We start from the raw sequence: 27118 nt of genomic DNA on the forward strand, positions 1-27118 counted from the left end.
ATTCATTTGAACAAATTCCAAATGCAAGCTTCATAACTAAATGATACACTTCAAGCAATTTTGACATAACAAAAGACAAGTAAGCCTATGCTAGTAATTGGTGCTCGATGCCCCATTGCTGGTGAGCTTGCAAAGTAAACAGTTAATATTCTTGATCACCAAACCATTTTTGGAGCTGGACATGTATGGCAATCCTTTCTCCCAACAATTTGACATTTGAGCTGCACCCGATCCAATAGTTGTACAGCAAATCAGCAATCTGTTCGCTAACTCAGTGGTTCTTAAACTTTATGACACACAAACCCCAAAAAGCAGCGGCTGCGGAAAATGTAGCCTGTCATTACTGCCATAAACGGCAACGCATTTTCAAAACTTAAGATACAGAAATAAACTGCGTTTTACACCTGCATTTTCAGCAGAAAGTCATTCATGTTAGCAGCCAATATCAGGTAGGGATACAATGCCACTTCTTTGGATTACACAGAACAAGCAGAATCATACGGCCTACCAACCTGTATGCAGCAGAGGATCGGATGGAAAGCACGGTCTTTCTGCACCACGCACTATCACTATGGAGGGCTGCATGTCCACAGAACACTCGTTGCCAAGTTCTTCCTCACAAATACATTTAATTAGTCAGAATGGTCTTAGATCTTCATCCCATAATATTGAAGGCAGCGCGATGTTACAGCTATCTTATATAGCCAGTAGCCACCTAAACTAGGCCTATTAAAAATATGAAACTGATCAATAAAATTGCCAGGTAGCCTATTATTGTTCTGGCAAAGATGCCTCTGTAGTAGATTTCTAAACTGTATTTTATATGGATAATATAAATCTAGGCCGATCCAGTGGCGATTTTAGCATGTAAATCTTGGTGGGGCACGCTCAAAAAATGTATTTTAGATGCATGCCAGCAAAGCCACAACACAACACTAAACAATACATTAATTGGACTATAATGGTGACAAATGGTGCCCACAAACTGTTAGGGTCTACATAAAGCTGTCTCAACAGCAGAGTCCCAACACTTTACCACTGTTACACCTGGCGATCAGCAGAGCCTATGTCTGGCAGTGAAACAGTTCATTCAGCCTCATTTACTACCTTTAAAAAAAAACATAGCTGATATGGCTGGCTTGCTTAAACAAATGTGGTTTCTACTGACAATTGAGATGTACAAACTATGGCATAAGGGGACGACAAGCCTATAAGAGGCAATCCGTAATTTAGATTAAGAAATTAATGAGCGAGCTAGGACACAGTCAATTTAACTATTTGTTCAGAGCTTTTGAAATGTACAGCGACAGAATTCAGAACATGGGCTGTTCTTACAGTATTCTCCCTGTACACAAAGTCAGAACCGCAGGATAAATAAAGGGGGCATATAAGCAGACAATGAAAGCTCTTACAATATTTGATGACATCTCTCTAAAACAGGCTATAGGATACATGTGCACCCCCAAGTCAGAACAGTAGGCTAAATTATGAGTGGAAAAGGGACCAAATTATTAGGGTGAGGCACATGGGCTACTAACGGCTTACTACACAACATAGTTAGTATTACTTTCTTAGTAACAGTATTCATATCTCCCTGGAATATTACATAATTTACGCCACAGCATACAAGACATATTTGGACTCACCTTGTTGTGCTGTGCTCACTTGAACAGGTCCTTCGTTGGTAAATTTTGTCAAAGTCTGGCATCCTCTGGATTTATGGTGCTTTCAAGACAACTGGGAACTCGGCAAAAACAAGGTCGAATCATGACATTAGTGTTCTTCAGGTCATAGCTCTAGAAAGAGAACAGAGTTCCCGACTTGGAATTCCGAGTTGGATGACTGTTCAAAACGTATTTTCCCAGTCTGAGCTATTTCTTTTCCCCTCGAGTTCCCAGTAGTCTTGAACTCACTGAAGTCTGAGATTTCCGAGTTTCCAGTTGTTTTGAGCGCGGCAGAAGTCAAGCTGGATTGACAGCATGGCCAAAGTTGAATGTTTATCCTTTGAAGCTTGTAAAGGAGGCCCTTAAACCCAGACTTGGACCACAGATACACTCCAATGAATAGCAGGCTAGTAATTGCTTAGCAATGCTTGCAGTCAGCCACTGATTCCTTCCAAACCACTCGTTGTTGAATTTGCGATTTACAACTTGTTGTGTAATGTTTATGTCCAATGGCCGTTGAGCACCGATACATTTTATCTATAATTTCTCTTCTCTTTTTATGACAAGGATTTGCCAGTAGATTGTCGACTTGATTCATGATGACTGCAAGCTTGCTACAGTTGAAGTAGGAAGTTTACATACACCTTAGCCAAATACATTGAAACTCAGTTTTTCACAATTCCTGACATTTTATCCAAGTAAAAATTCCCCATCTTAGGTGAGTTAGGATTACCACTTTATTGTAATTGTTAGGAAATTGCTCCCAAGGATGAACCAGACTTGTGGAGGTCTACAAATATTTTTCTGAGGTCTTGGCTGATTTCCCCATGATGTCAAGCAAAGAGGCACTGAGTTAAGGTAGGCCTTGAAATACATCCACAGGTACACCTCCAATTGACTCAAATAATGTCAATTAGCCTATCAGAAGCTTCTAAAGCAATAACAACATTTTCTGGAATTTTCCAATCTGTTTCAAGGCACAGTCAACTTAGTGTATGTAAACTTCTGACCCCCTGGAATTGTGATACAGTGAATTATAAGTGAAATAATCTGTCTGTAAACAATTGTTGTAAAAATTACTTGTGTCATGCACAAAGTAGATGTCATAACCGACTTGCCAGAACTATAGTTTGTTAACAAGAAATTTGTGGAGTGGTTGAAAAACGAGTTAATGACCCCAACCTAAGTGTATGTAAACTTCCGACTTCAACTGTATAAACTACAAATGGTAGACTATATGTAGCCTATTAAAATATGTATAAAAAAAATATTTTCCCCATTCAGTTTCACACTGGTGAGTTGCGACCCCCCAAAACCTTCTCCCAACTGAGAACCACTGCGCTAGCTCTCCCGACGTGTTGAACGGCATTTTGCTGGTCCAATCAGAGGGCCGAGCGTGCTGCTGCTACTATCTATGGCTGCATGGAGAGTAATTCATAATTCAAATGAGTGACAAAACGTTACAAAATCTGACCAGATCATTTCAAGTCATCAGTCTCAAGTTAATGTCGAGTCTTGAGGCTCCAAGTCCAAGTTATTTTCTATCAAGTCGAGCCTCAAGTCATCAAATTTGCGACTCGAGTCCGACTCGAGTCCAAGTCATGCGACTCGAGTCCATGCGGATTGGTTATGAGCAATTGCGGGTGGGTACAGGTGTACAAACAGCTGACCCGCGCATCACTGACACACACCCATGTATGCCCACACACACACACACACACACACAGACTGACAAACATCTCAAGATAGGCCAGTGTAGAGGCACACTGTATTGAGAATATGTTTAGAATATGCAAAACAGAATCACACATACAATCACACATCCATCACACTTTTCCCTGGCATGGGCCATATGCTGTAAAGCACCACGACAAAAATGAAATATTTATTACCCTGCTTGTAATTAATGAGAATTTTACAATATTCATTTGGAGTGGGTCATAGTCAACAGCCCCACCTTAAATTTCATGCTGCTCAAGTGAGAGAAAGGCCCAGGACAAAGCAGGAAGATTGATGCCTGAGCCATCCCCTGCCATCCTCCTGCTCTTATCTCTAGCCACAGGGGGCTCTACCAAACACTTCCACACGTCCTCCAACCTGGATCTCCCTCACACAGGGAGCGGTGGTGCGGTGAGAGGCCGCAAGACTAATGAAATCTGCACATGTAGCGGCCAGATAAACTCCAATTAAAACAGGCACAAGCTATGTCATGGGGACAGTAGATCAAGTCAGCAATTAACCTCCGCGCTGACCTCCATCAATCCTTAAATTGGAGGGGCCGGCCAGAAGCGCACAATTTCTGCAGATATTAAATTTACATTCTATAAAGTTTAATTAGGAGGGATTTTAAATATACTGAGAGTCCAGGCACGGAGCCTGGGCCTGTCACTGAGCCTCTGTGATTCACAGCCACTGGTCCCCAGGGGTCCCGGACATCCCATGCATCTCTTCTTCCTCGTCTCTGCCGGACCGTCTCAACACACAGGTGGTTCCTCTGCTCCAAATACCTTCTCTCAAACATACTGTACACACTCAGCACAGTATCTACTTAAAACAGCAGTAATATTGGAACATAGACACTATTCTCCTTGGAACCATGACAACTTGACAGCTCCCGAGTGACGCAGCGGTCTAAGGCACTGCATCTCAGTGCTGGAGGCGTTACTACAGACCCTGGTTCGATTCCAGGCTGTATCACAACCGGCCGCGATTGGGAGTCCCATAGGGCGGCGCACAATTGGCCCAGCGTCATCTGGGTTGGGGTTTGGCCGGGGTAGGCAGTCATTGTAAATAATAATTTGTTCTTACCTGACTTGCCTGGTTAAATAAAGGTAAAATAAAACATACAACCCAGTGCACCATTAAGAATGCAGTGGTTAGATTTCAAGCAGTAAACAGAGTGTAATGGCATACAATTGGAAAATGGGCACCCACTGCCCCATCCACCGACGAGCGCTTGGGTAGCTTCATTCCTCCACATCTCCCTGGCTGGGCCCACCTCTCCCTGCACCTCTCCTGGCCAGTCAGAGCAGGAGAAAAGGACCAGGGACAGAGCGATGACACTGGGGAGACCACCTCCAGGGAGCTCAACCCCAGCATTAGTCTCCACTTGGCTGTGTCCTTTGTCCCCCGGTGAAAGGCCCAGTGAATGGGGGTCAATTGAAGCCAATTCCCTCTGTCGGACACAATTAATGGAGAGCCCAGTTGGGAGGGGAGCTGGCAACAGCCTCTGGTTACTGATCCTGCCGCACAAGCATGACAGGAATCCGCCACCTGTGTCCAACCCTGGGACAATGGGGTATAGGACATTGGGCCTGGAGTGTAGAACACCACACACACAGACACAGCAGACTCAACCACAACCACCCGCAGGGCATGATGGGTAAAGGGGAGGTTCTGGTGGCTACTCTCATTGCAGCGGGTTTCCATGATGACATTCAGACAGAGCGAAGCAGTGTAGCTGTAGTGTATCGCAACTAGAGAGAAATACAGTACCAGTCAAAAGATTGGACAAAACTATTCATTCAAGGGTTTTTCTTAATTTTTTGCCTTGTAGAATAATACTGAAGACATCAAAACCATGAACTAACACATATGGAATCATATAGAAATAAAAAAAAGTGATAAACAAATATACAGTGGGGAGTAAGTTTTTGATACACTGCCGATTTTGCAGGTTTTCCTACTTACAAAGCATGTAGAGGTCTGTAATTTGTTATCATAGGTACACTTCAACTGTGAGAGACGGAATCTAAAACAAAAATCCAGAAAATCACATTGTATGATTTTTAAGTAATTAATTTGCATTTTATTGCATGACATAAGTATTTGCTACATCAGAAAAGCAGAACTTAATATTTGGTACAGAAACCTTTGTTTGCAATTACAGAGATCCTACGTTTCCTGTAGTTCTTGACCAGGTTTGCACACACTGCAGCAGGGATTTTGGCCCACTCCTCCATACAGACCTTCTCCAGATCCTTCAGGTTTCGGGGCTGTTGCTGGGCAATACGGACTTTCAGCTCCCTCCAAAGATTTTCTATTGGGTACAGGTCTGGAGACTGGCTAGGCCACTCCAGGACCTTGAGATGCTTCTTACGGAGCCACTCCTTAGTTGCCCTGGCTGTGTGTTTCGGGTCGTTGTCATGCTGCAAGACCCAGCCACGACCCATCTTCAATGCTCTTACTGAGGGAAGGAGGTTGTTGGCCAAGATCTCGCGATACATGGCCCCATCCATCCTCCCCTCAATACGGTGCAGTCGTCCTGTCCCCTTTGCAGAAAAGCATCCCCAAAGAATGATGTTTCCACCTCCATGCTTCACGGTTGGGATGGTGTTCTTGGGGTTGTACTCATCCTTCTTCTTCCTCCAAACACGGCGAGTGGAGTTTAGACCAAAAAGCTCTATTTTTGTCTCATCAGACCACATGACCTTCTCCCATTCCTCCTCTGGATCATCCAGATGGTCATTGGCAAACTTCAGACGGGCCTGGACATGCGCTGGCTTGAGCAGGGGGACCTTGCGTGCGCTGCAGGATTTTAATCCATGACGGCGTAGTGTGTTACTAATGGTTTTCTTTGAGACTGTGGTCCCAGCTCTTTTCAGGTATTTGACCAGGTCCTGCCGTGTAGTTCTGGGCTGATCCCTCACCTTCCTCATGATCATAGATGCCCCACGAGGTGAGATCTTGCATGGAGCCCCAGACCGAGTGTGATTGACCGTCATCTTGAACTTCTTCCATTTTCTAATAATTGCGCCAACAGTTGTTGCCTTCTCACCAAGCTGCTTGCCTATTGTCCTGTAGCCCATCCCAGCCTTGTGCAGGTCTACAATTTCATCCCTGATGTCCTTACACAGCCCTCTGGTCTTGGCCATTGTGGAGAGGTTGGAGTCTGTTTGATTGAGTGTGTGGACAGGTGTCTTTTATACAGGTAACGAGTTCAAACAGGTGCAGTTAATCAGGTAATGAGTGGAGAACAGGAGGGCTTCTTAAAGAAACACTAACAGGTCTGTGAGAGCCGGAAATCTTACTGGTTGGTAGGTGATCAAATACTAATTGTCATGCAATAAAATGTAAATGAATTACTTAAAAATCATACAATGTGATTTTCTGGATTTTTGTTTTGAAAACCTGCAAAATCGGCAGTGTATCAAAAACTTGTTCTCCCCACTGTATTTTATATTTGAGATTCTTCAAAGTAACCACCCTTTGCCTTGATGAAACCCACATCCCCATTTCTCCTTCTCCCAAATCCAGTCAGCTGATGTTCTGAAAGAGCTGCAAAATCTGGACCCCTACAAATCAGCCGGCTAGACAATCTGGACCCTTTCTTTCTAAAACTATCTGCCAAAATTGTTGCAACCCCTATTACTAGCCTGGTCAACCTCTCATTCGTGTCGTCTGAGATTCACAAAGATTGGAAAGCAGCTGCGGTCATCCCCCTCTTCAAAGGGGGGGACACTTTTGACCCAAACTGCTACAGACCTATATCTATCCTACCCTGCCTTTCTAAGATCTTCGAAAGCCAAGTCAACAAACAGATTACCGACCATTTCGAATCCCACCGCACCTTCTCCGGTATGCAATCTGGTTTCAGAGCTGGTCATGGGTGCACCTCAGCCACGCTCAAGGTCCTAAACAATATCTTAACCGCCATCGATAAGAAAAAATACTGTGCAGCCGTATTCATTGACCTGGCCAAGGCTTTCGACTCTGTTCATACAACTCTCCTCTGTGTTGTTGTATGTGCCAAATTGCTATGCTTTATCTTGGCCAGGTCGCAGTTGCAAATGAGAACTTGTTCTCAACTAGCCTACCTGGTTAAATAAACGTGAAGTAAAATAAATAAAAAATAAATAAAACATCCTCATCGGCAGACTCGATAGCCTTGGTTTCTCAAATGATTGCCTCGCCTGGTTCACCAACTACTTCTCTGATAGAGTTCAAAGTGTCAAATCGGAGGGCCTGTTGTCCGGGCCTTTGGCAGTCTCTATGGGGGTGCCACAGGATTCAATTCTTGAGCCGACTCTCTTCTCTGTATACATCAATGATGTCGCTCTTGCTGCTGGTGAGTCTCTGATCCACCTCTACGCAGACGACACCATTCTGTATACTTCTGGCCCTTCTTTGGACACTGTTAACAACCCTCCAGACGAGCTTCAATGCCATACAACTCTCCTTCCGTGGCCTCCAACTGCTCTTAAATACAAGTAAAACTAAATGCATGCTATTCAACCGATCGCTGCCTGCACCTGCCCGCCCGTCCAGCATCACTACTCTGGACGGTTCTGACTTAGAATATGTGGACAACTACAAATACCTAGATGTTTGGTTAGACTGTAAACTCTCCTTCCAGACTCACATCAAACATCTCCAATCCAAAGTTAAATCTAGAATTGGCTTCCTATTTCGCAACAAAGCATCCTTCACTCATGCTGCCAAACATACCCTCGTAAAACTGACCATCCTATCGAACCTCGACTTCGGCGATGTCATTTACAAAATAGCCTCCAATACCCTACTCAATAAATTGGATGCAGTCTATCACAGTGCCATCCGTTTTGTCACCAAAGCCCCATATACTACCCACCACTGCGACCTGTACGCTCTAGTTGGCTGGCCCTCGCTTCATACTCGTCACCAAACCCACTGGCTCCAGGTCATCTACAAGACCCTGTTAGGTAAAGTCCCCCCTTATCTCAGCTCGCTGGTCACCATAGCAGCACCCACCTGTAGCACGTGCTCCAGCAGGTATATCTTTCTGGTCACCCCCAAAACCAATTCCTCCTTTGGCCGCCTCTCCTTCCAGTTCTCTGCTGCCAATGACTGGAACGAACTTCAAAAATCTCTGAAACTGGAGACACTTATCTCCCTCACTAGCTTTAAGCACCAGCTGTCAGAGGAGCTCACAGATTACTGCACCTGTACATAGCCCATCTATAATTTAGCCCAAACAACTACCTCTTCCCCTACTGTACTTATTTATTTAGCTCCTTTGTTCCCCTACTGTATTTATTTATTTAGCTCCTTTGCACCCCATTATTTATATTTCTACTTTGCACATTCTTCCACTGCAAATCTACCATTCCAGTGTTTTACTTGCTATATTGTATTTACTTTGCCACCATGGCCTTTTTTTGCCTTTACCTCCCTTATCTCACCTCATTTGCTCACATTGTATATAGACTTATTTTTCTACTGTATTATTGACTGTATGTTTGTTTTACTCCATGTGTAACTCTGTGTTGTTGTATGTGTCGAACTGCTTTGCTTTATCTTGGCCAGGTCGCAATTGTAAATGAGAACTTGTTCTCAACTTGCCTACCTGGTTAAAAAAAGAAATTATATATATATATATGCTGAGCACTTGTTGGCTGCTTTTTCTTCCCTCTGCAGTCCAACTCATCCCAAACCATCTCAATTGGGTTGAGGTTGGGTGATTGTGGAGGCCAGGTCATCTGATGCAGCACTCCATCACTCTCCTTCTTGGTGAAATAGCACTTACACAGCCTGGAGGTGTATTGGGTCATTGTCCTGTTGAAAAACAAATTATACTCCCACTAAGCGCAAACCAGATGGGATGGCGTATCGCTGCAGAATGCTGTGGTAGCCATACTGGTTAAGTGTGCCTTGAATTCTAAATAAATCACAAAGTGTCACCAGCAAAGCACCCCCACACCTCCTCCTCCATACTTCACAGTGGGAGCAACACATGCGGAGAAAATCCGTTCACCATATCTGCGTCTCACAAAGACACAGCGGTTGGAACCAAAAATATCAAATTTGGACTCATCAGACACAAGGACAGTCTAATGTCCATTGTTCGTGTTTCTTGGCCCAAGCAAGTCTCTTCTTCTTATTGGTGTCCTTCAGTAGTGGATTCTTTGCAGAAATTCGACCATGAAGGCCTGATTCACACAGTCTCCTCTGAACTGTTGATGTTGAGATGTGTCTGTTACTTAAACTCTGTGAAGCATTTATTTGGGCTGCAATTTGAGGTGCAGTTAACTCTAATGAACTTATCCTCTGCAGCAGAGGTAATTCTGGGTCTTCCTTTCCTGTGTCGGTCCTCATGAGAGCAGGTTTAATCATAGCGCTTGATGGTTTTTGCGACTGCACTTGAAGGTAGGTCTTGGGTGGCTACTTTGAAGAATCTCAAATATAAAATATATTTTGATTTGTTTAATAACACTTTTTTTGGTTACTACATGATTCCATATGTGTTATTTCATAGTTTGTCTTCACTATTATTCTACAATGTAGAAAATAGTAAAATTAAAGAAAAACCCTTGATTGAGTAGGTAAACTTTATATTTGAGATTCTTCAAATAGCTACCCTTTGCCTTGATGACAGCTTTGCACACTCTTGGCATTCTCTCAACCAGCTTCATGAGGTAGTCATCTGGAATGCATTTCACTTAAAAGGTGTGCCTTCTTAAAAGTTAATTTGTGGAATTTCTTTCCTTCTTAATGCGTTTGAGCCAATCAGTTGTGTTGTGACAAGGTAGGGGGGGTATACAGAAGATAGCCCTATTTGGTAAAAGTCCAAGTCCATATTATGGCAAGAACAGCTCAAATAAGCAAAGTGAAACAACAGTCAGTCATTTCTTTAAGACATGAAGGTCAGTCAATGCTGAAAATGTAAAGACATTTGAAAGTTTCTTCAAGTGCAGTCGCAAAAACCATCACGCGCTATGATGAAACTGTCTCTCATGAGGACCGCTACAGGAATGGAAGACCCAGAGTTACCTCTGCTGCAGAGGACAAGTTCATTAGAGTTACCAGCATCAGAAATTGCAGCCCAAATAAATGCTTTACAGAGTTTAAGTAACAGACACAACATCAACTGTTCAGAGGAGAATCAGGCCTTCGTGGTCGAATTGTTGCAAAGAAACCACTAATAAAGGACACCAATAAGAAGAAGAGACTTGCTTGGGGCAAGAAACACGAGCAATGGACATTAGACCGGTGGAAATTTGTCATTTGGTCTGATGAGTCCCCAAAAATGTTTTGGGGTTCCAACCGCCGTATTTTGTGAGACGCGGTGTGGGTGAACGGATGATCTCCGCATGTGTATTACCCACCGTAAAGCATGGAGGAGGAGGTGTGTTGGTGTGATTGTGCTTCGCTGGTGACACTGTCTGTGATTTATTTAGAATTGAAGGCACACTAGCATGGCTACCACAGTATTTTGCAGCAATACGCCATCCCATCTGGTTTGAGCGCAGTGGGACCATCATTTGTTTTTCAACAGGACAATGGCCCAACACACCTCCAGTCTGTGTAAGAGCTATTTTACCAAGGAGAGTGATGGAGTGCTGCATCTGATGTCGGGGGATTGTGGAGGCCAGGTCCTCAACCAAATTGAGATGGTTTGGGATGAGTCGAACCGCAGAGTGAAGAAAAAGCAGCCAACAAGTGTTCAGCGTATGTGGGAACTCCTTCAAGACTGTTGGAAAAGCATTCCAGGTGAAGCTGGTTGAGAGAATGCCAAGAGTGTGCAAAACTGTCAACAAGGTAAAGGGTGGCTATTTGAAGAATCTCAAATATAAACAATATTTTGATTTGTTAAACACTTTTTTGGTTACTACATGATTCCATATGTGTTATTTCATAGTTTTTTTGTCTTCACTATTATTCTACAATGTAGAAAATAGTCAAAATAAAGAAAAACCCTTGAATGAGTAGGTTTTCTAAAACTTTTGACCGGTAGTGTATATGTGAGTGCATGCGTGTGTGTTAGAGAGAGCGAGCCTACATCTGAATCAATCTCCAGATAAGCAGGGCCGATCGATCCACCAGGGCCAATCTACAGTAAAGCATAGTCCCAATGTGCACTAATTGTCCGGCTGACATTAATTGTCATTATAGGGTTGACATAGCCGCTGGCTGGGAGTTAGAGCCACATGGAGACTACACTCATCTGTTTACTGGTGACATCACAGCGGCCCTCCGCAACCACATATAGTACAGGTCACCATTAAATCAAACCGGTGAGCTCCGCACTGGACGGGTTTATATGAGTAGAATGCTGCCTCTTTAACAAGCCGAGCCCCTTGGATGATGTCATCAGCATTTGGTGTTGTCCCGTTAAAGGGTGAGTATGAGGACCTCTTAGGAAGGAGTAAAAGGAAGTAGAGGGGCTTATGAGTAAGTGTGTGCGAGGAGAGAGACAGTGTGTGTGTGTGTGTGAATAGAGAGTGGTGGTAGAAGGGACTTCACGGACCACAGATCTGACTTCCTGACGTACTCTTTGTACTTTAGACCCCCCCCCCCCCCCTTTTCACTGTGGTCACGTAGGTCGTACTGGGGTATAGATGTATTTATTTATTTATTTTTAAACACTTAAAATTAGCCTCACGGTTGCATTGTTAAATCTTGTTCATTCCCTTAAATTAAATACCATGACTGTTTTCTCATTAGCTGGGAATGTTGATTGAAATGTCTGATACAACATGCTTTGGTGAAATCGTTATCAACCTGCTGCATACTTGTTAAAAATATACATTTCGGTGTGCAGGGATGTGCTATTAACATGCTGTGCGTGATGAAAAAGTGCACATAAAAATAACTTTTACGGTTAAATTACCATGGGTTTCCATTGCATTTTCAACTCTACTAAGGGTTTGTTATGGCCTCCCGAGTGGTGCAGCGGTCTAAGGCACTGCATCGCAGTGTTGCGGCGTCACTACAGCCTGGGGTTCGATCCCATAGTGCGGTGCACAATTGGCCAAGCGTCGTCCGGGTTAGGGGAGGGTTTGGCGGAGGGGGGCTTTACTTGGCTCATCGCACTCTAGTGACTCCTTGTGGCGGGTCAGGCGTCTGCAGGCTGACTTCGGTCGTTAGTTGAATTGTGTTTCCTCCGACACATTGGTGCAGCTGGCTTCTGGGTTAAGCGAGCAGGTGTTAAGAAGTGCGGTTTGCCGGGTCATGTTTCGCAGGACGCAGGCCAGATCGATAAATAAATAAAAAATATATATTTATCACATTTTTTGTTGTTATATAGTGAATGTACCCACTACGGTCTTGGCACACGCTCTAGCCAACAGCTGGCAGATACATTTTGGGAATAGTCTACATGATGAGATTATTATGGACAAAAGATCAAGATTATTTTTTATTGTCCAACAGCAGCCAAGCATCAATCATGTCAACAGAATAAGACCCTCTATAGTTATTGGAAAGGAGCATCAAGCTCATCACCGTGCAAGTTCCTCATAACTTATTTCATCTGTAGCCTAATAAACTGCATGCTTTCCCGAGTCGTAGTGGGCGGACCACACAACATATCATCTTGTGACTCCAAGTTTACTTCGATATGATTATTATATCAATATTTGCACATAAAAGGGTGTCCAGCGGCATTTCTCTCATAATTAACTTAAGACACAAAAATATCCCACCTTGTCTAGTGTATTTTGTTTTGTCAACAAAATAGCTGTTTCCATCAGGACTGTTGTTTTTTTTACCCAACGTACTTTACCTCGCATAAAAATGTCAGATGGAAACATGGTTTATGACATTAATCAGAGGAGGCTGGTGGGAGGAACTATAGGAGGACCGGCTCATTGTAATGAATATTCATAAATCACAACATTTGGACAGTTACAATAAAAAAAGTATACCGCATGTGTCGTTGATGCTTGAATTTAGACTTGGCTAAACTCCTTTCAAATGGGGAAGGATTGTGTCGGTACCCCACTTTTGTGATTTTCGTTGAAAACGTCACTTTTTGTGTGGACCTATGGTCACAATGGGCTCCCGAGTGGTGCAGCGGTCTAAGGCACTGCATCTCAGTGCAAGAGGCGTCACTACAGTCCCTGGTTCAAATCCAGGCTGTATCACATCCGGACGTGATTGTGCGACACCCTACGGGACTCCCAATCGGCCCAGCGTCGTCCGGGTTTGGCTGGGGTAGGCCGTCATTGTCAATAAGAATTTGTTCTTAACTGACTTTCCTAGTTAAATAAAGGTTCCATTGTTTATTTTTTAAACAATGACTATGTCACAGCAGTAGCTGTAATATCAAACTAATGCCCGCTGTCTGTATTTCATGACCACAGTCATGCTAACCACATCCTATTCCTCAATCGAGGTAAACTAGATGTTGGGTCGAGTGACTTTGATTCACAACAATTTTTTCTCAATAGTCTCAGTGTTCTCTGATAATTCTTCAGGCATCTACTCTTCCCTCCTCCCTCTCAGGCTGTGGCTGCTGTGGACTTGGGACCTTGGCTTACTGTATTATCTCCAAAGCAACTTATAATATTCTCACATGATCAGCAGCTCTAATGTGCACCAATTACTTCTGTGGAATCCAATGTACCACCGGACAATTAGAAAATGCAATATATCAATGTGATAGATACAGTACATCATATGGTCACACGCACAACTCAGCAGTTTGAAACCACATCCTCATTCAATGACAATATGACCTCTCCCAGTCCCATTGGCACAGGACTAGTTGGTTGCTGCACTCAATAAAGTATTCTATTTAATTCCTCCCCTAGTGGTTGGATGGTTAAACCACATTCCCCACTCAAAAGGCCATTCTCACTTTACCTCACAGGATGAAGTCTTTCCTGAACCATTTGAGCAAAACCTCTCCATTCAACAACCACCCACCTCCCTCCTCCCCACTCCTATTCCCCTTCCCTTTTGAGAGAGCGGGGCTTCTCCCAAATGAACAATGCCCACACCTTGAACAGAGCCACTGATTTGAGGGGCCATTGTGTGGTGAGAGCAGCGTTTGCCCCACAAGTGTCTAGTCTCTGTTATCATGGAGCTCCACGGTCTGTGTGGAACTTTATGGCTTGTTATCCAAACCCCCCCATCTCCTGATGAGGATTGCTGAATGACTACTCTACACTGACTCTCCAATGTAGCCTCATTTGCACCAAGAGAAGGGGAGGGAGAGAGGGAGGAAGAGATAGAGAGGGGAACCTAACAATGCACATGGAGGGTTGGTTGGCAAACACAGCTGGGCCAGCCACAGTAGAGGGGTGATAATGAGCTATAACTGTGAGGGGCTGGTGTTTGGTGTCCCCCGTAAACCCTGGCAAACTATGTTCATGAACCCACACACACACACACACACCATTGTAGACTCTGTAACTGATATGCTTGCAATGCATGCATCAGTGCTTACCTCAACAACCTGCCTTGTATCCAACCTGAAGTTGAAGTCTCCGAAGACAAAATATGGCACCTTTTCAAACCTCTGGTCAGTGATCCTAAAAAACATGAAAACAATTTGTCATCAACAGTGAATTGCTTCAAGTGGAGTAGGCCTATACTGTTGATGGGCCTCTCAGGTGGGCCTTGGTGGTTGGTTGCCTTAGGGCATGTCATGTCATTTATGAGGTGCACAGCACCACCTGGTGGCACAAACACATTGGTCAGAAGTGTTTCACCCCTGTGGAGAATAATATTCAACATGACAAAATCCCAAACAGAATTGTAAAGCAGTTAACATGAATTGGTTTGAGTAAAAATCGGGGCCTTTCAAATATTGTTCATCTCGAGTATAAAGTGAAATTAGCTGTGAAAGTTTCAAATGATGTTCTAGTAATGTGACTGAGCTGACTTGAGCATGCTGTTCCAAATAGTGTATGAGCAAATTAGACTGAGTCTGTGTGGACAGTATGATCTCCATTCTACGGGAAGCTGCTATACTTCGCATGGAATGTAAGCAGTCATGAACTCTGTCCCAATATCCACACTTGAATACTACCTAGTATGCATTGACCATCTAGCCATGGAATAAAAGGTGAAATAAATATAGGGACATGATCATTGAACAGTAACACGGAGAGAAATCCTGTAACCCACAGTATCTAATTCAATCCAATATATAGAACTGTGTGAGGTAGGGAGGATTCATGGAGTCCAGATACCAGGTTCATGGAACGCTTCCAGATCTACAGCAGCACTGGCATCCGAGCGCATTTAAAACGCACCTAAGCGACGTATAATTAACTTCCTATACCTAATCATTGACTTAAAAAGAGGCTCCCTCTTACAGGGGAGAGATAAGAAATTAAGACGACAGAGTTAGCGCTGCTAGCCTACTTGCGTAATTAATGATTCAGAACGCTAGCGCCTTGCTAATCGGGGGGGGGGGGGGGGGGGGGATAAATCGCCGGGCGGAGGGCGGACTCTCTCCCGGCCCCCTGATAACAATATATTTATGAGGCCATAAAAAGAGAAGGCACTCTGTGGTGGGTCCATTCCAGACCTGTGTCGTAAAGCATCACCACAGCCCAGCCAGTGTTTCTCTAAGGAGGAGGGGAGGGGAGGGGGGGGATTGCTTGTTGTGGGGAGACTGGCAGACACCTGCACCTCAGACAACCAGTCATGGGTGCTCGGGGTGGGGGGAAGGGATGGGGGTAACACACAGACTGGGTGATGTCATCACTGACCTTCCCCAGCCATGGGGACTGGAAGAGCACTCTATTCAAATACAAGGACAGTTCACACTTGCTGTAGCCTAGCGGCAGGTAGCCTAGTGGTTAAGAGTGTTGGGCCAGCAACCGAAAAGGTCGCTGGTTCAAATCCCAGAGCAGACTAGGTGAAAAATCTGCCAATGTGTCCTTGAGCAAGGCACTTAACCCTAATTGCTCATGTAAGTCACTCTTGATGAGAGCACCTGCTAAATGACTCCAATGTAAATGTGCAAGTGGCCAATGGAACAGCCACTTCAACACATTCCACGACTCACAGTGTCCCGGGGTTAAATGGACCAAGTTCTCTGTAAAAATAAATATAGGCCTAATAAAAGTAAAAGGTTATAGTGACGATGAGAATAGTACTCAAATAATGGTATTGCCTTTCAAATAATTATATTATCTGTGTATGCTCAGCATGTAACTCGTACAACGGAGACTTGCCGACATGAAACATTATGAACATTTGTAGACAGATAGCTTTAAGGTGGCTTTATTCTTAAAAAAGAAATGAGCTCACTCCAAAAAGTGAATGGAGTACATTTGCATAGAGGAGAGATAGGGAGAACAGAGAGAGGGGAGAATGAGAGTGAAGAGAGGAGGGGACGGGGGGGGGGATAAAATAGAGGAGAGAGTGAGTGTGGAGGGAGAGAGCAGAGAGAGAGCGAGGAGAGGCGAAAGGGACAAGAGAGAAAACAAAGGGACGATTCAGACCATGCCACTCTCCCCGGAGAGCGTGTGCATTTCCCCAGGGTCCAGTGCTGGGGCAAGCCTGTTCCAAGCTTCATCCCTCTAATAGCCATGTCTAATGCCGTAGCCCTGGATGTTCTGTCTGTAGGGCTAAGGTATCAGCCGCAGGTCAGAAGGTAACGCTCTGTTTACATTGTCATTTCCTAAAGCACTTGTGGTGACCCGCTGGTGTGAAAGTTGACTTTTGCTTGGTCTTTATGGCGTCCCTAAGAATTGACATTAGCCACAGCGGACTGGGTGTGAATGGGGCTGTGGTGGGGGGTCCTGAGGGCCCCCTGCAGGCCCCCCAGCGAGGGCCCCATTAGTCGCGTCATCACAGTTCATTCAAGCAAACTGTAACAGTGTCAGCGATATTTCCACACAAAGACGCACTTCTTTACACAGTCTATAAACATGCTTCCCCCCGGCCAATTCATCGCACGGTGACACCTCTGAAAGAGGCTCTTTACAGGGGCCGTTCTCACTGAGGGGGGGGGGGGGGCTATCAGTCAGGCCTTCCTGGTGCCACACAAAGACAGGGTCAGCCGCTAATTTATAACATGGCCCCCCAACTCTGCTCCCAGGCCCCCTACCGGAGCCGCACAAAGCACAGGGAGCACATTCCTGACACATTCACAGCTCACACACACACACATAAATGGCTTAGGGCTTATTCAGACTGAAGAGAGTTGCAGTAGAAGCACCGCGACGAGATTTCAACTGACATAATATGTACATAAACTTTTCAGTTTACATTAGCAACGGACTGTCATGTGCCGAGAGAGAATTTGTGGGCTTGACAACAGACATTCTTGCACTGCAGCTTAAATATCCCAGTCACGTTAGCCTATAGTACATCCACTAGCCAGTAATCGTGCTTACAAAAAACTGTTCAACTATGCAAGGAACTTTTCGTCTTAACCATATTACACTCTTGCACTATTCAACAATTCACAATCGTGTGCAGACAATTAAAGGGTTTATTTTCTCTTCCGTACACTCATTGCCTTTTTAGCTTCAAGACAAAAGCAGTTACTGCTAGCTTCATCAAGTAACGTTACGTTAGCCTATCAAAAATGAATGATTCATTCAAATTCAACTCAGCGGCACACTACAAAAGCCAATGCAGAGTCATCCATTGGGAGTGTGATTTTGAGAATTTTGGAGAATGTCAACATTGTGAAGAATGTGCTTCTTGACGTCTGGCTCAATGGGCTAGGGGAGGAACCCTGATGTGACCTGTGACACCTAGGGTTGGCCACCCGCTACCAGCGCCCATCCCACCCAGAAACCCTTCTCCCACCCTACCCAGCTCTCCCAGTTGAGTCATGCCAAAAGGGTGATTGTGGGGTGTCACGGTCACACAGAGGTTAGAGGATAAACCAACCCAACAACGTCAAACCCAATGACTGGTCAAATCCCACAGCATTTCGAATAGGGACGCAGACAAACCCAGGGAGGAAGGATGTCAGCCACTGGATCTGGTGGTGTTGGGTGGACTGGTATAGGTGGCGATACAAGCCTGTCCAACCTCTTCTCAGCAGTAACTCCCATCTGCCAAATCCAACATGCATGGGAGCCACATCTTACAGCCTGTGAACCTGTCATATCGACTCATTTCGGCAGATCTCTATTCCGCAGATACATAACTAGGTAAAATGGTTGTAGACAATATACAGTACACTATACTCATTTACGGTTCTTCAATCCCCATGGCTGCAGAGCTAATAGTGAATGGTGGCTACTTGCTAATGAACTGATTCTATACAGTAGAGACTGACTGGGGGGGAATTAACCCCCTGCTGCCCCCAGGCCTCCCAGGGTGAGGAGGCAGTTCACAGTCACACACTGACACCCCTCTCCACACCACTACCCCCATGAAGGGCTATACTGTATTTGGTCCCTAGCTGAGCTAGCACTGTCCACTAGCCCCTAAACACAACTAGCCACCTAAAGCCTATGCTCTCCTTCAGTCTCTAATGAATTGTGTTGCAAAATTCCAGGAACCTTCAATCAATTCCTGTAGATTTGCAGAAATCCCGGTGAGAGGAAAATTCTGGCTCCTGCTTATTCCCTCCATATTTAGGTAATCCGCCAACTGGGATTTGGGAAAAATGTATTGAAAGTTCCTGAAATGTTTCAACCCTACTACTGAATGACATAAGGCAGCAACCACAGTATTCCCTGTGCCACACAAACACACAGGTCATACCAGGTGCTTGCATGCAAACCCAAATAAGCATAAGCACACACATTGAGTCAATCAGATGCTCTTAAAAAAAAAATAATATTCTACTATCACATTATTCACCACACCTCCACTAAAACACTAATTTATCCATTTTGTATAAACGCGTACGCGCACCACACTACTACTACCCTGTCTAATCAATTTATCCGGCTTTTATTGAGGATCTCTCTGCAATTATTCAGTCCTTCTTCCAGCTGAACATGTCTATTGCCTGGAAACAGGCTCTCCTTTCTCTTCTCTTTCAGCCTGTTGTTCTGGGAAAAGCCTTAAAGGAAACATTTAGATTGGAGGGCTCTTTGAGATGCTCTGACAGTTGACTGATGACCGTCCATAAAATCACAAAGAATTGCTGTATGGTGGCCAGTAGGGCCCACTGCTTCCCCCTGGGAAACTAATTGCCCTGAATTGTTAACGGCAACATCATTTTTTTGCCAATCATTGCTTTTCAATGCCTCGAAAATGAGCATGAAACGAGCCTTTTCAGTGAACAAAACAGTTAAATGTCTCCAATGTTGATCAAATTAACTTCAGCTGTGTGACAATGGACTATATTTGTGTGAAAATAATGGCAGGGGACAAAGGGGGTCTTTATACCAAGATTTCACGGTTGTAATGTAAAACTGTTCTCTCCTGAACCGGACCAGCCACTCAAAGGGAGAGAATAAAAAGGAACACAACTCCAATAAACAAAAGATTTTTAGCTAAAGAAAAAAATTGTGTTGATTTTATCTCATAGCTATCATTTCACATGGTTCTTGGCAGCCTGCTTTCCCATCCTCTTGGCCAGAGCCCTGAATTCTGAATTAGCACAGACTCGGTGTACTCCTTACATCACCAGTCCTTGGCGAAACTAAGCAAATTAGAGGGCATTTTACTAGATACAGAGTCATATATATCAATGATATCAGGAAGCACTGATATCTACAGATAAAATGTTCTAATGCAGTGTTTTTTATCAAAAACACAATTCCCAAACCAATTTCAGGATCATATATCAAATGGATATTTCCGATATTAAGAACATAGCATTTTTGTATATTCCCGCGCGCCACGAAAACAAATGTCTTATGTAATGAAGCAATGATGCCAAGCGTCAAGGGAAATATTAATATGAAGGGTTAATAACTTTAGATGCCGTTTGAGGCTCGAGGCTCATATCTCAAAACAGGCAAGGAGGGTATACATTTCAAACAGGACTTTCCCTTCTCTCATGAAGCTGCCGGCCACACATCAGCCAGAGACCGGAGAAGTGCTTTTTTGATGTGACTCAATGGAGAGGTTTGGCTGGCTAAACGCTGTTCCTTCTCAGCATTGTTCCCCGGAGGCCTTGAAGCGCTTTGGAAATAAACACTGCTTAGCAGTTAAAAGGGCCACAGAGGAAGGGGCTTATCAGATGTGTTCTCAAAGGGCCGTAAGCTGCATTATTAGCCGGGCGCTAGATAAGGGAAGGGGCTGAGGTTGGGCCCAGCCACGGAGCTCGCTCCCTAGACTGTCTCGCTGACCAGGCTCCTGCACCAGCAGCCCCTCTGGATCTCAGCTGGTGGTGTCCACTTCCCCTCCTTACCCCCTCCCCACAATGAGAGATTAGAGCTCAGAAAGAGAGAGAAGGGGGAGAGAGGAGGCTTTGGCTATAGATATTCACCCTCTCCCTTTTCCTGCTCTCTTTCTGGGGTAGGAATCAGAGTTAGGACAATGGCCAAAATGACGGTTCCCAACCGGCCGCTGAATGGGAACACTGTTGGAGGTGGCACTTCATTCAAAGCCGGCCTGGGCACATTGTCCTCCCCGATCGGCCGAGGAGAATGGAGTTCGCTGGTGGCTGCCAAAAGGTTAGCAGCTCCTAATGAAAGGAGCAGCCCATTATGCACTGCCCCTAACAGAGCCCAGGGTCTTTTGTGTGCCCCCCCCCCAGCCCAGCCAGCTTTTTTACTCTCAGGCAGGCCGGATCTGTGCCCAAGTGTTTCCCCAAAGTGAGCGATTGAGGCGCGATGCCCCCCTTCACCCCCTGCATGGGATACCAGCCTAGTCGGATACATAGGCCTACACCTCTCAAACTCCTTAGGTTACTCCTCCCGAAAAAGGGCAAAAATCCCCTGCCATTGTCACCTTTTAATGATATGTCCCAGGAATTAACAGTGAAGGATACCTTCTGCGCACAAGGGGACTTAGAGGGGAGCGTGGAAACTGCCACTCACCAGCCCAGTCCTATTCACTCTCCACCAGAAAACGCGCCATTTAGCCGTATTTACGAGGTGACTTTTACAAATAAATCAACTTCAAGAAGATGACGAAAGCGTAGAAAATACGGTCAAAACCCTCAATGTAAGCAACAAGTCACTTCATTATGCCCATAAATCCAGGTAAATTATGGTTCATATTTTTATTTATTTTTAAAAGCTAACCATTTTCCCAAAACACCCCCCACTTCCCTGTCCATTAAACGCAAAGCATTCTTTCATCAAAACGAAAGCATGAAGGAGGGGGGAAATATTATCTTGGAAATACATAAAACACTACATAAAACTCTAATTCACGAGGTGTCAAAACCCTTGATAATACATGGCGGCCATATGCATGCAGTTATTCAAAGGAGATGAAAGACGCTGTGCATTCAGACTCCATTTCAAATGGTGGGGGGGGGGGTCACGTAATGCAGGGCTGCCACGTAGCTTTTATTTGGTGTTAGCATGACCAGGTAAAGAGCAAAGGGCCACTAGAACACTACATCCTCCCTCTCCACTGAAAAAGAATGTCACATAAATCACATTAGCGGGAACGGCTCTCATGTTTTCTTAGTGGGGTCTTTGGGTGCAGGGTGAAGGATTCTCTGCTGGTAGAGAGGTGAGCGTGTTGCTCGGGGTCGAATGGAAAGGAGGGACGGAGAGGACGGTGAGAGGCGATATGGAGAGAATGGGGAACGCAGAGATGGAGAGGATACTGAGAGGAAAGATGGAGAGAAGAGATGGAGAGAATATAGGGAGATGAGATATGGAAAGAGTAGTGGGTGGAGAGATGGAAATAACGGTGAGAGGCTAGATGGAGAAGGGACAGAGAAAATAGTTGCAGAGATGAGATGGCGAGAATAAGGAGGAGCGTGCCAGTCACCTATCTAAGACGAAGCCCAGGGCCTTCTGTCTCGTCCCGGAGTAGACTGAGGGGCTCTTCTCCCAGGCCAGTATGTTGGAGGCATCGTGGAACAAGTGGATGTTGACCAGGTCAAAAGCACTGGGAGGGGACAGAGAGAGACTTATGTTAGTTGGACACCAGGTAATTTCAGTTTGAGACCCCTGAACTACATGACTGACCTCTTGGCCTGTGGACCACTGGTATGGTTGTGTGAATGGAGCAGTGAGATGAATTTGTCTCGCTGCACCACAGGCAGACTGACATGTCCACTTTCCTCCTGGTAGTGCTACTGTTGCTAAGCCCGTCTCATTGATCTACTATATCAATCTCTGTAACTGTTTTTCTCAGAACGTCTCACCCCAAGACGCTTATGCTGTTGACAAACTTCTAAATAAATACGCAAAATGTCTCCCTCACCCTTGTCCCTCTCGGTCATCCTTGGTCCCTCTCTCTCTCTGTCTCTTCCTCCAAGTGCCTGTCTCGAGTCATGCCTGCCTCATTTAGAATGTTACCGTTTCAGCCCTTTTGTTCTCATGTCATCCTTCTATTAGATTACGACCCCCCCCACCCCTGCGTCCGCCATCCATCCCTCCCCAAACGTTTCTATTCATCTCGCACAGGTTCAATTGTATGTAATGTTTTCTGTCATCTGTCATATGCAACTGCTGACTAACGCGATTATGCCTAATCCAATCCTGGTCCGTTCCTAGCTCGCTGTCGGTTGGGAGAGGGAGCGAAGTCTCTCTCTCTAGGGAAGACTGACTCTACCTCTGTCTATGAAGAACGGACCTGCAAAGCCCCATGGGATATACCCTATGGATAGAGGGGTAAAGCCAACGTGACAGGTACTGCGAGTGATACTGCTAGGCTTTACAGGTAGTCACAGCTGGACGTGACGCTGAAATGCACCTGGATGAAAAGCTGATATTCAATTTGATCCTAAGTGTAGCGTGAGATGTAGCATTAGATGTGCTAGAAACTCACCAGTCAGCCAGAGCCCATCGAGTCCTGATAAAGCCTTTTCTGGACCACTTGCACTGCAACATAGGGAGGATACACATGCAGACTGAACGTTAGCATTGATAGCATGGAATTGAAACTTACTGCAGTGCACCAACAATCTCAACTGGCATACATAGCCAGTGTGGGCTATAACAACGCAAAGACAAACTCTCTTCTGAGAGTTTTTCCATTTCAGTATGATTCTAATCATTACTATACAGCATATCAATTTTCCCTGTATTTACATACAGTGGGGCAAAAAAGTATTTAGTCAGCCACCAATTGTGCAAGTTCTCCCACTTAAAAAGATGAGAGAGGCCTGTAATTCATCATAGGTACACTTCAACTATGACAGACAAAATGAGAAAAAAAATATCCAGAAAATCACATTGTAGGATTTTTAATGAATTTATTAGCAAATTATGGTGGAAAATAAGTGTTTGGTCAATAACAAAAGTTTCTCAATACTTTGTTATATACCCTTTGTTGGCAATGACAGAGGTCAAAAGTTTTCTGTAAGTCTTCACAAGGTTTTCACACACTGTTGCTGGTATTTTGGCCCATTCCTCCATGCAGATCTCCTCTAGAGCAGTGATGTTTTGGGGTTGTTGCTGGGCAACACGGACTTTCAACTCCCTCCAAAGATTTTCTATGGGGTTGAGATCTGGAGACTGGCTAGGCCACTCCAGGACCTTGAAATGCGTCTTACGAAGCCACTCCTTTGTTTCCCGGGCGGTGTGTTTGGGATCATTGTCATGCTGAAAGACCCAGCCACGTTTCATCTTCAATGCCCTTGCTGATGGAAGGAGGTTTTCACTCAAAATCTCACGATACATGGCCCCGTTCATTCTGTCCTTTACACGGATCAGTCGTCCTGGTCCCTTTGCAGAAAAACAGCCCCAAAGCATGATGTTTCCACCCCCATGCTTCACAGTTGTGTTCTTTGGATGCAACTCAGCATTCTTTGTCCTCCAAACACGACGAGTTGAGTTTTTACCAAAAAGTTCTATTTTGGTTTCATCTGACCATATGACATTCTCCCAATCTTCTTCTGGATCATCCAAATGCTCTCTAGCAAACTTCAGACGGGCCTGGACATGTACTGGCTTAAGCAGGGGGACACGTCTGGCACTGCAGGATTTGAGTCCCTGGCGGCGTAGTGTGTTACTGATGGTAGGCTTTGTTACTTTGGTCCCAGCTCTCTGCAGGTCATTCACTAGGTCCCCCCGTGTGGTTCTGGGATTTTTGCTCACCGTTCTTGTGATCATTTTGACCCCACGGGGTGAGATCTTGCGTGGAGCCCCAGATCGAGGGAGATTATCAGTGGTCTTGTATGTCTTCCATTTCCTAATAATTGCTCCCACAGTTGATTTCTTCAAACCAAGCTGCTTACCTATTGCAGATTCAGTCTTCCCAGCCTGGTGCAGGTCTACAATTTTGTTTCTGGTGTCCTTTGACAGCTCTTTGGTCTTGGCCATAGTGGAGTTTGGAGTGTGACTGTTTGAGGTTGTGGACAGGTGTCTTTTATACTGATAACAAGTTCAAACAGGTGCCATTAATACAGGTAACGAGTGGAGGACAGAGGAGCCTCTTAAAGAAGAAGTTACAGGTCTGTGAGAGCCAGAAATCTTGCTTGTTTGTAGGTGACCAAATACTTATTTTCTACCATAATTTGCAAATAAATTCATAAAAAATCCTACAATGTGATTTTCTGAATTTCTTTTTCTCATTTTGTCTGTCATAGCTGAAGTGTACCTTTACAGGCCTCTCTCATCTTTTTAAGTGGGAGAACTTGCACAATTGGTGGCTGACTAAATACTTTTTTGCCCCACTGTACTTGTCTAACCTGAGCCTCATAATATATAACATAAGCCATTTAGCAGACACTTTGATCCTAAGCGACTTAGTCGTGCGTGCATACATTGTTTATGTATGGGTGGTCACGGGAATTTAGTCCACTATACCGTGGTTGCAAGCACCATGCTCTACCAACTAAGCTACAAGAGGACCAGCACTGTCATGACAATGGGAAAACAGTATCACTTCCAAAGTGTTCTAGTGGCCTGACCTAAAGCCACCTGGTCAACCTCCTATAGCCTCACCCCATAGTGCTACTAACTGAGTGAATTACCCGGTCAGGAGTCCCAGCTCTCGCACAGCATATGATTTACCACGAAGCTCGTTATTGAACGAGAGAAAAATTGACGCTGCAACCGTCCTAATTTTGAACGCATAAATAAATAAATAATCCAGGGGCTTTCTGAGCATCCTAATGGGGAGTTAACCGTGGTGATGAATAAACTAATTATGGCCCAGGTCACATAATTACAAATTGACTCATTTTATTTAAAAACTTAGATGCAAATTTAAAGGCCTGAGAGGTATTTGATTGCATCTCACATCCTTCAATCTGCATTAGTACAAGATTAACTGTATCAAATTGAATTACATTAGCATACTTGAATTAATCTATACCGCCTGGCAGAATGTATGGGCCCAATTATACCCCACTGTCCAATATTGTGTGTGCGTGCGCGCACATGTGTGTTTGAGAAATCGTTTTTCCGTGAACGCATTGCACTCAAATATTTTTGTGATCATTTTAAAAGACAAATAATATAACGAATAGTTTACACGATGTTGTCGTCGAAAATAAAATACATGAGGAAGTACTTCTAGCTTCAACAAAACAAACACAGATGTTTCAAGGATATTGATTCAGTAATCACATTGTGACATTTAGGTGGTAAGAAGAGGGTTTTATGCATCATATATTAACCCAACTTCCTGAGGGAGATTCATGTTTACTGTATATATGTGACGTGTGATATATGTGACAACATTGTAATGACTTTAATAAAGAGAGGATGAGGAAGAGGAGGAATAGGAGGAAGGGGAGTGAGGAGGCGAGGAGAGGGTGGGCTCCAAACCTGCACTCTTAACGCAGCGCGAAATACATTTCATCTAAAATGTAATTTAAAGAGCCATTAACTACAATCATAACATTTAAATCCATCACTTCCTGTCGTGCAACCTCAGATTGCCCCGTTTCCTCCTCCTATGACTGATTGACCCTTGTCACCTTGTTTGGCTATGGCACCACGCACACACACACGCCCCACGTCACGCTGCACGCATACCCCTCCATTCATCAACACACAGTGTTGTCACAAGGGCCTGGGAAATTCACAGACAGAGTGACAACCAACTGCCATGTACCCAATCAAATACAAGAGTGTAATGTCTGCCTAAATGCCTACAGTATGTGTTACAGGGCCAGGAAATCACCTGGGTCCGAGTGATTAAAATGTACATGCCCTATTGCTCTAGGTAAGACAAGTTGAAAAGCCGGGGGGGGGGGGGGGGGGGGTGACACAGGCTGAGGGTGAAGGCAGTAAAGTATTGAGGCTGACCTTCCATGGCCAGTGATGGGTCCCCAGACTGTGACAGTGATGAACGGCTGTAGAGTGGGTCAGCCATGACAGGCAGGCTCCCAGCCGACACGGGACGGAGAGGCGAGTAGTGGAGAGCGGGCTATGGTGCCATCAAATGGATTCCCCGTTACAGGAAGCGGCACCATAAACTCCCCACTTGTGTCCATTGGAAGTTTTCAGTTCCACTATCAAATGTCACGCTTGTCACGGTGGCACACACACTCCCATCTCCCCAGTCTTTTAAAAATGGATTTGTTGACCTTTCCTATATCTCAGCCGAGGCCGAGACCCCCATCCCCACTCAGACGGGGATCCCATCAAATAAGAAAGAGGGGTCTTTAGGACTAGGGTGGGTTTTACAGGACTGGAAAGATAAACAACGTGCTCGATACAGGGGCTTGGGAAACGTACAGGGGCTTGGGAAAGGGGAAAGGGTTAGGTAGCCAATGGGACAAATCTAGCTGG

The 27118-nt window shown here is 44.8% G+C and overlaps 1 protein-coding gene across 2 annotated transcripts in view; it reads right to left on the bottom strand.

Annotated features, from left to right (window-relative positions):
* LOC120046491 (inositol polyphosphate-5-phosphatase A-like) overlaps window positions 1-27118 on the bottom strand; it is a 197177-nt gene that overhangs the window by 44930 nt on the left and 125129 nt on the right. For both annotated transcript variants that reach the window (XM_038991773.1, XM_038991772.1), the window contains exons 7-9: window positions 23202-23254; window positions 22197-22316; window positions 14815-14899 (exon numbers count right to left, since the gene is read on the bottom strand). In XM_038991773.1, the coding sequence (XP_038847701.1) occupies window positions 14815-14899; window positions 22197-22316; window positions 23202-23254 (258 nt within the window). The remainder of the gene's footprint in view (window positions 1-14814; window positions 14900-22196; window positions 22317-23201; window positions 23255-27118) is intronic.

Source organism: Salvelinus namaycush, chromosome 4 (genome assembly GCF_016432855.1).
Source record: "Salvelinus namaycush isolate Seneca chromosome 4, SaNama_1.0, whole genome shotgun sequence".
Taxonomy (NCBI): Eukaryota; Metazoa; Chordata; class Actinopteri; order Salmoniformes; family Salmonidae; genus Salvelinus; species Salvelinus namaycush.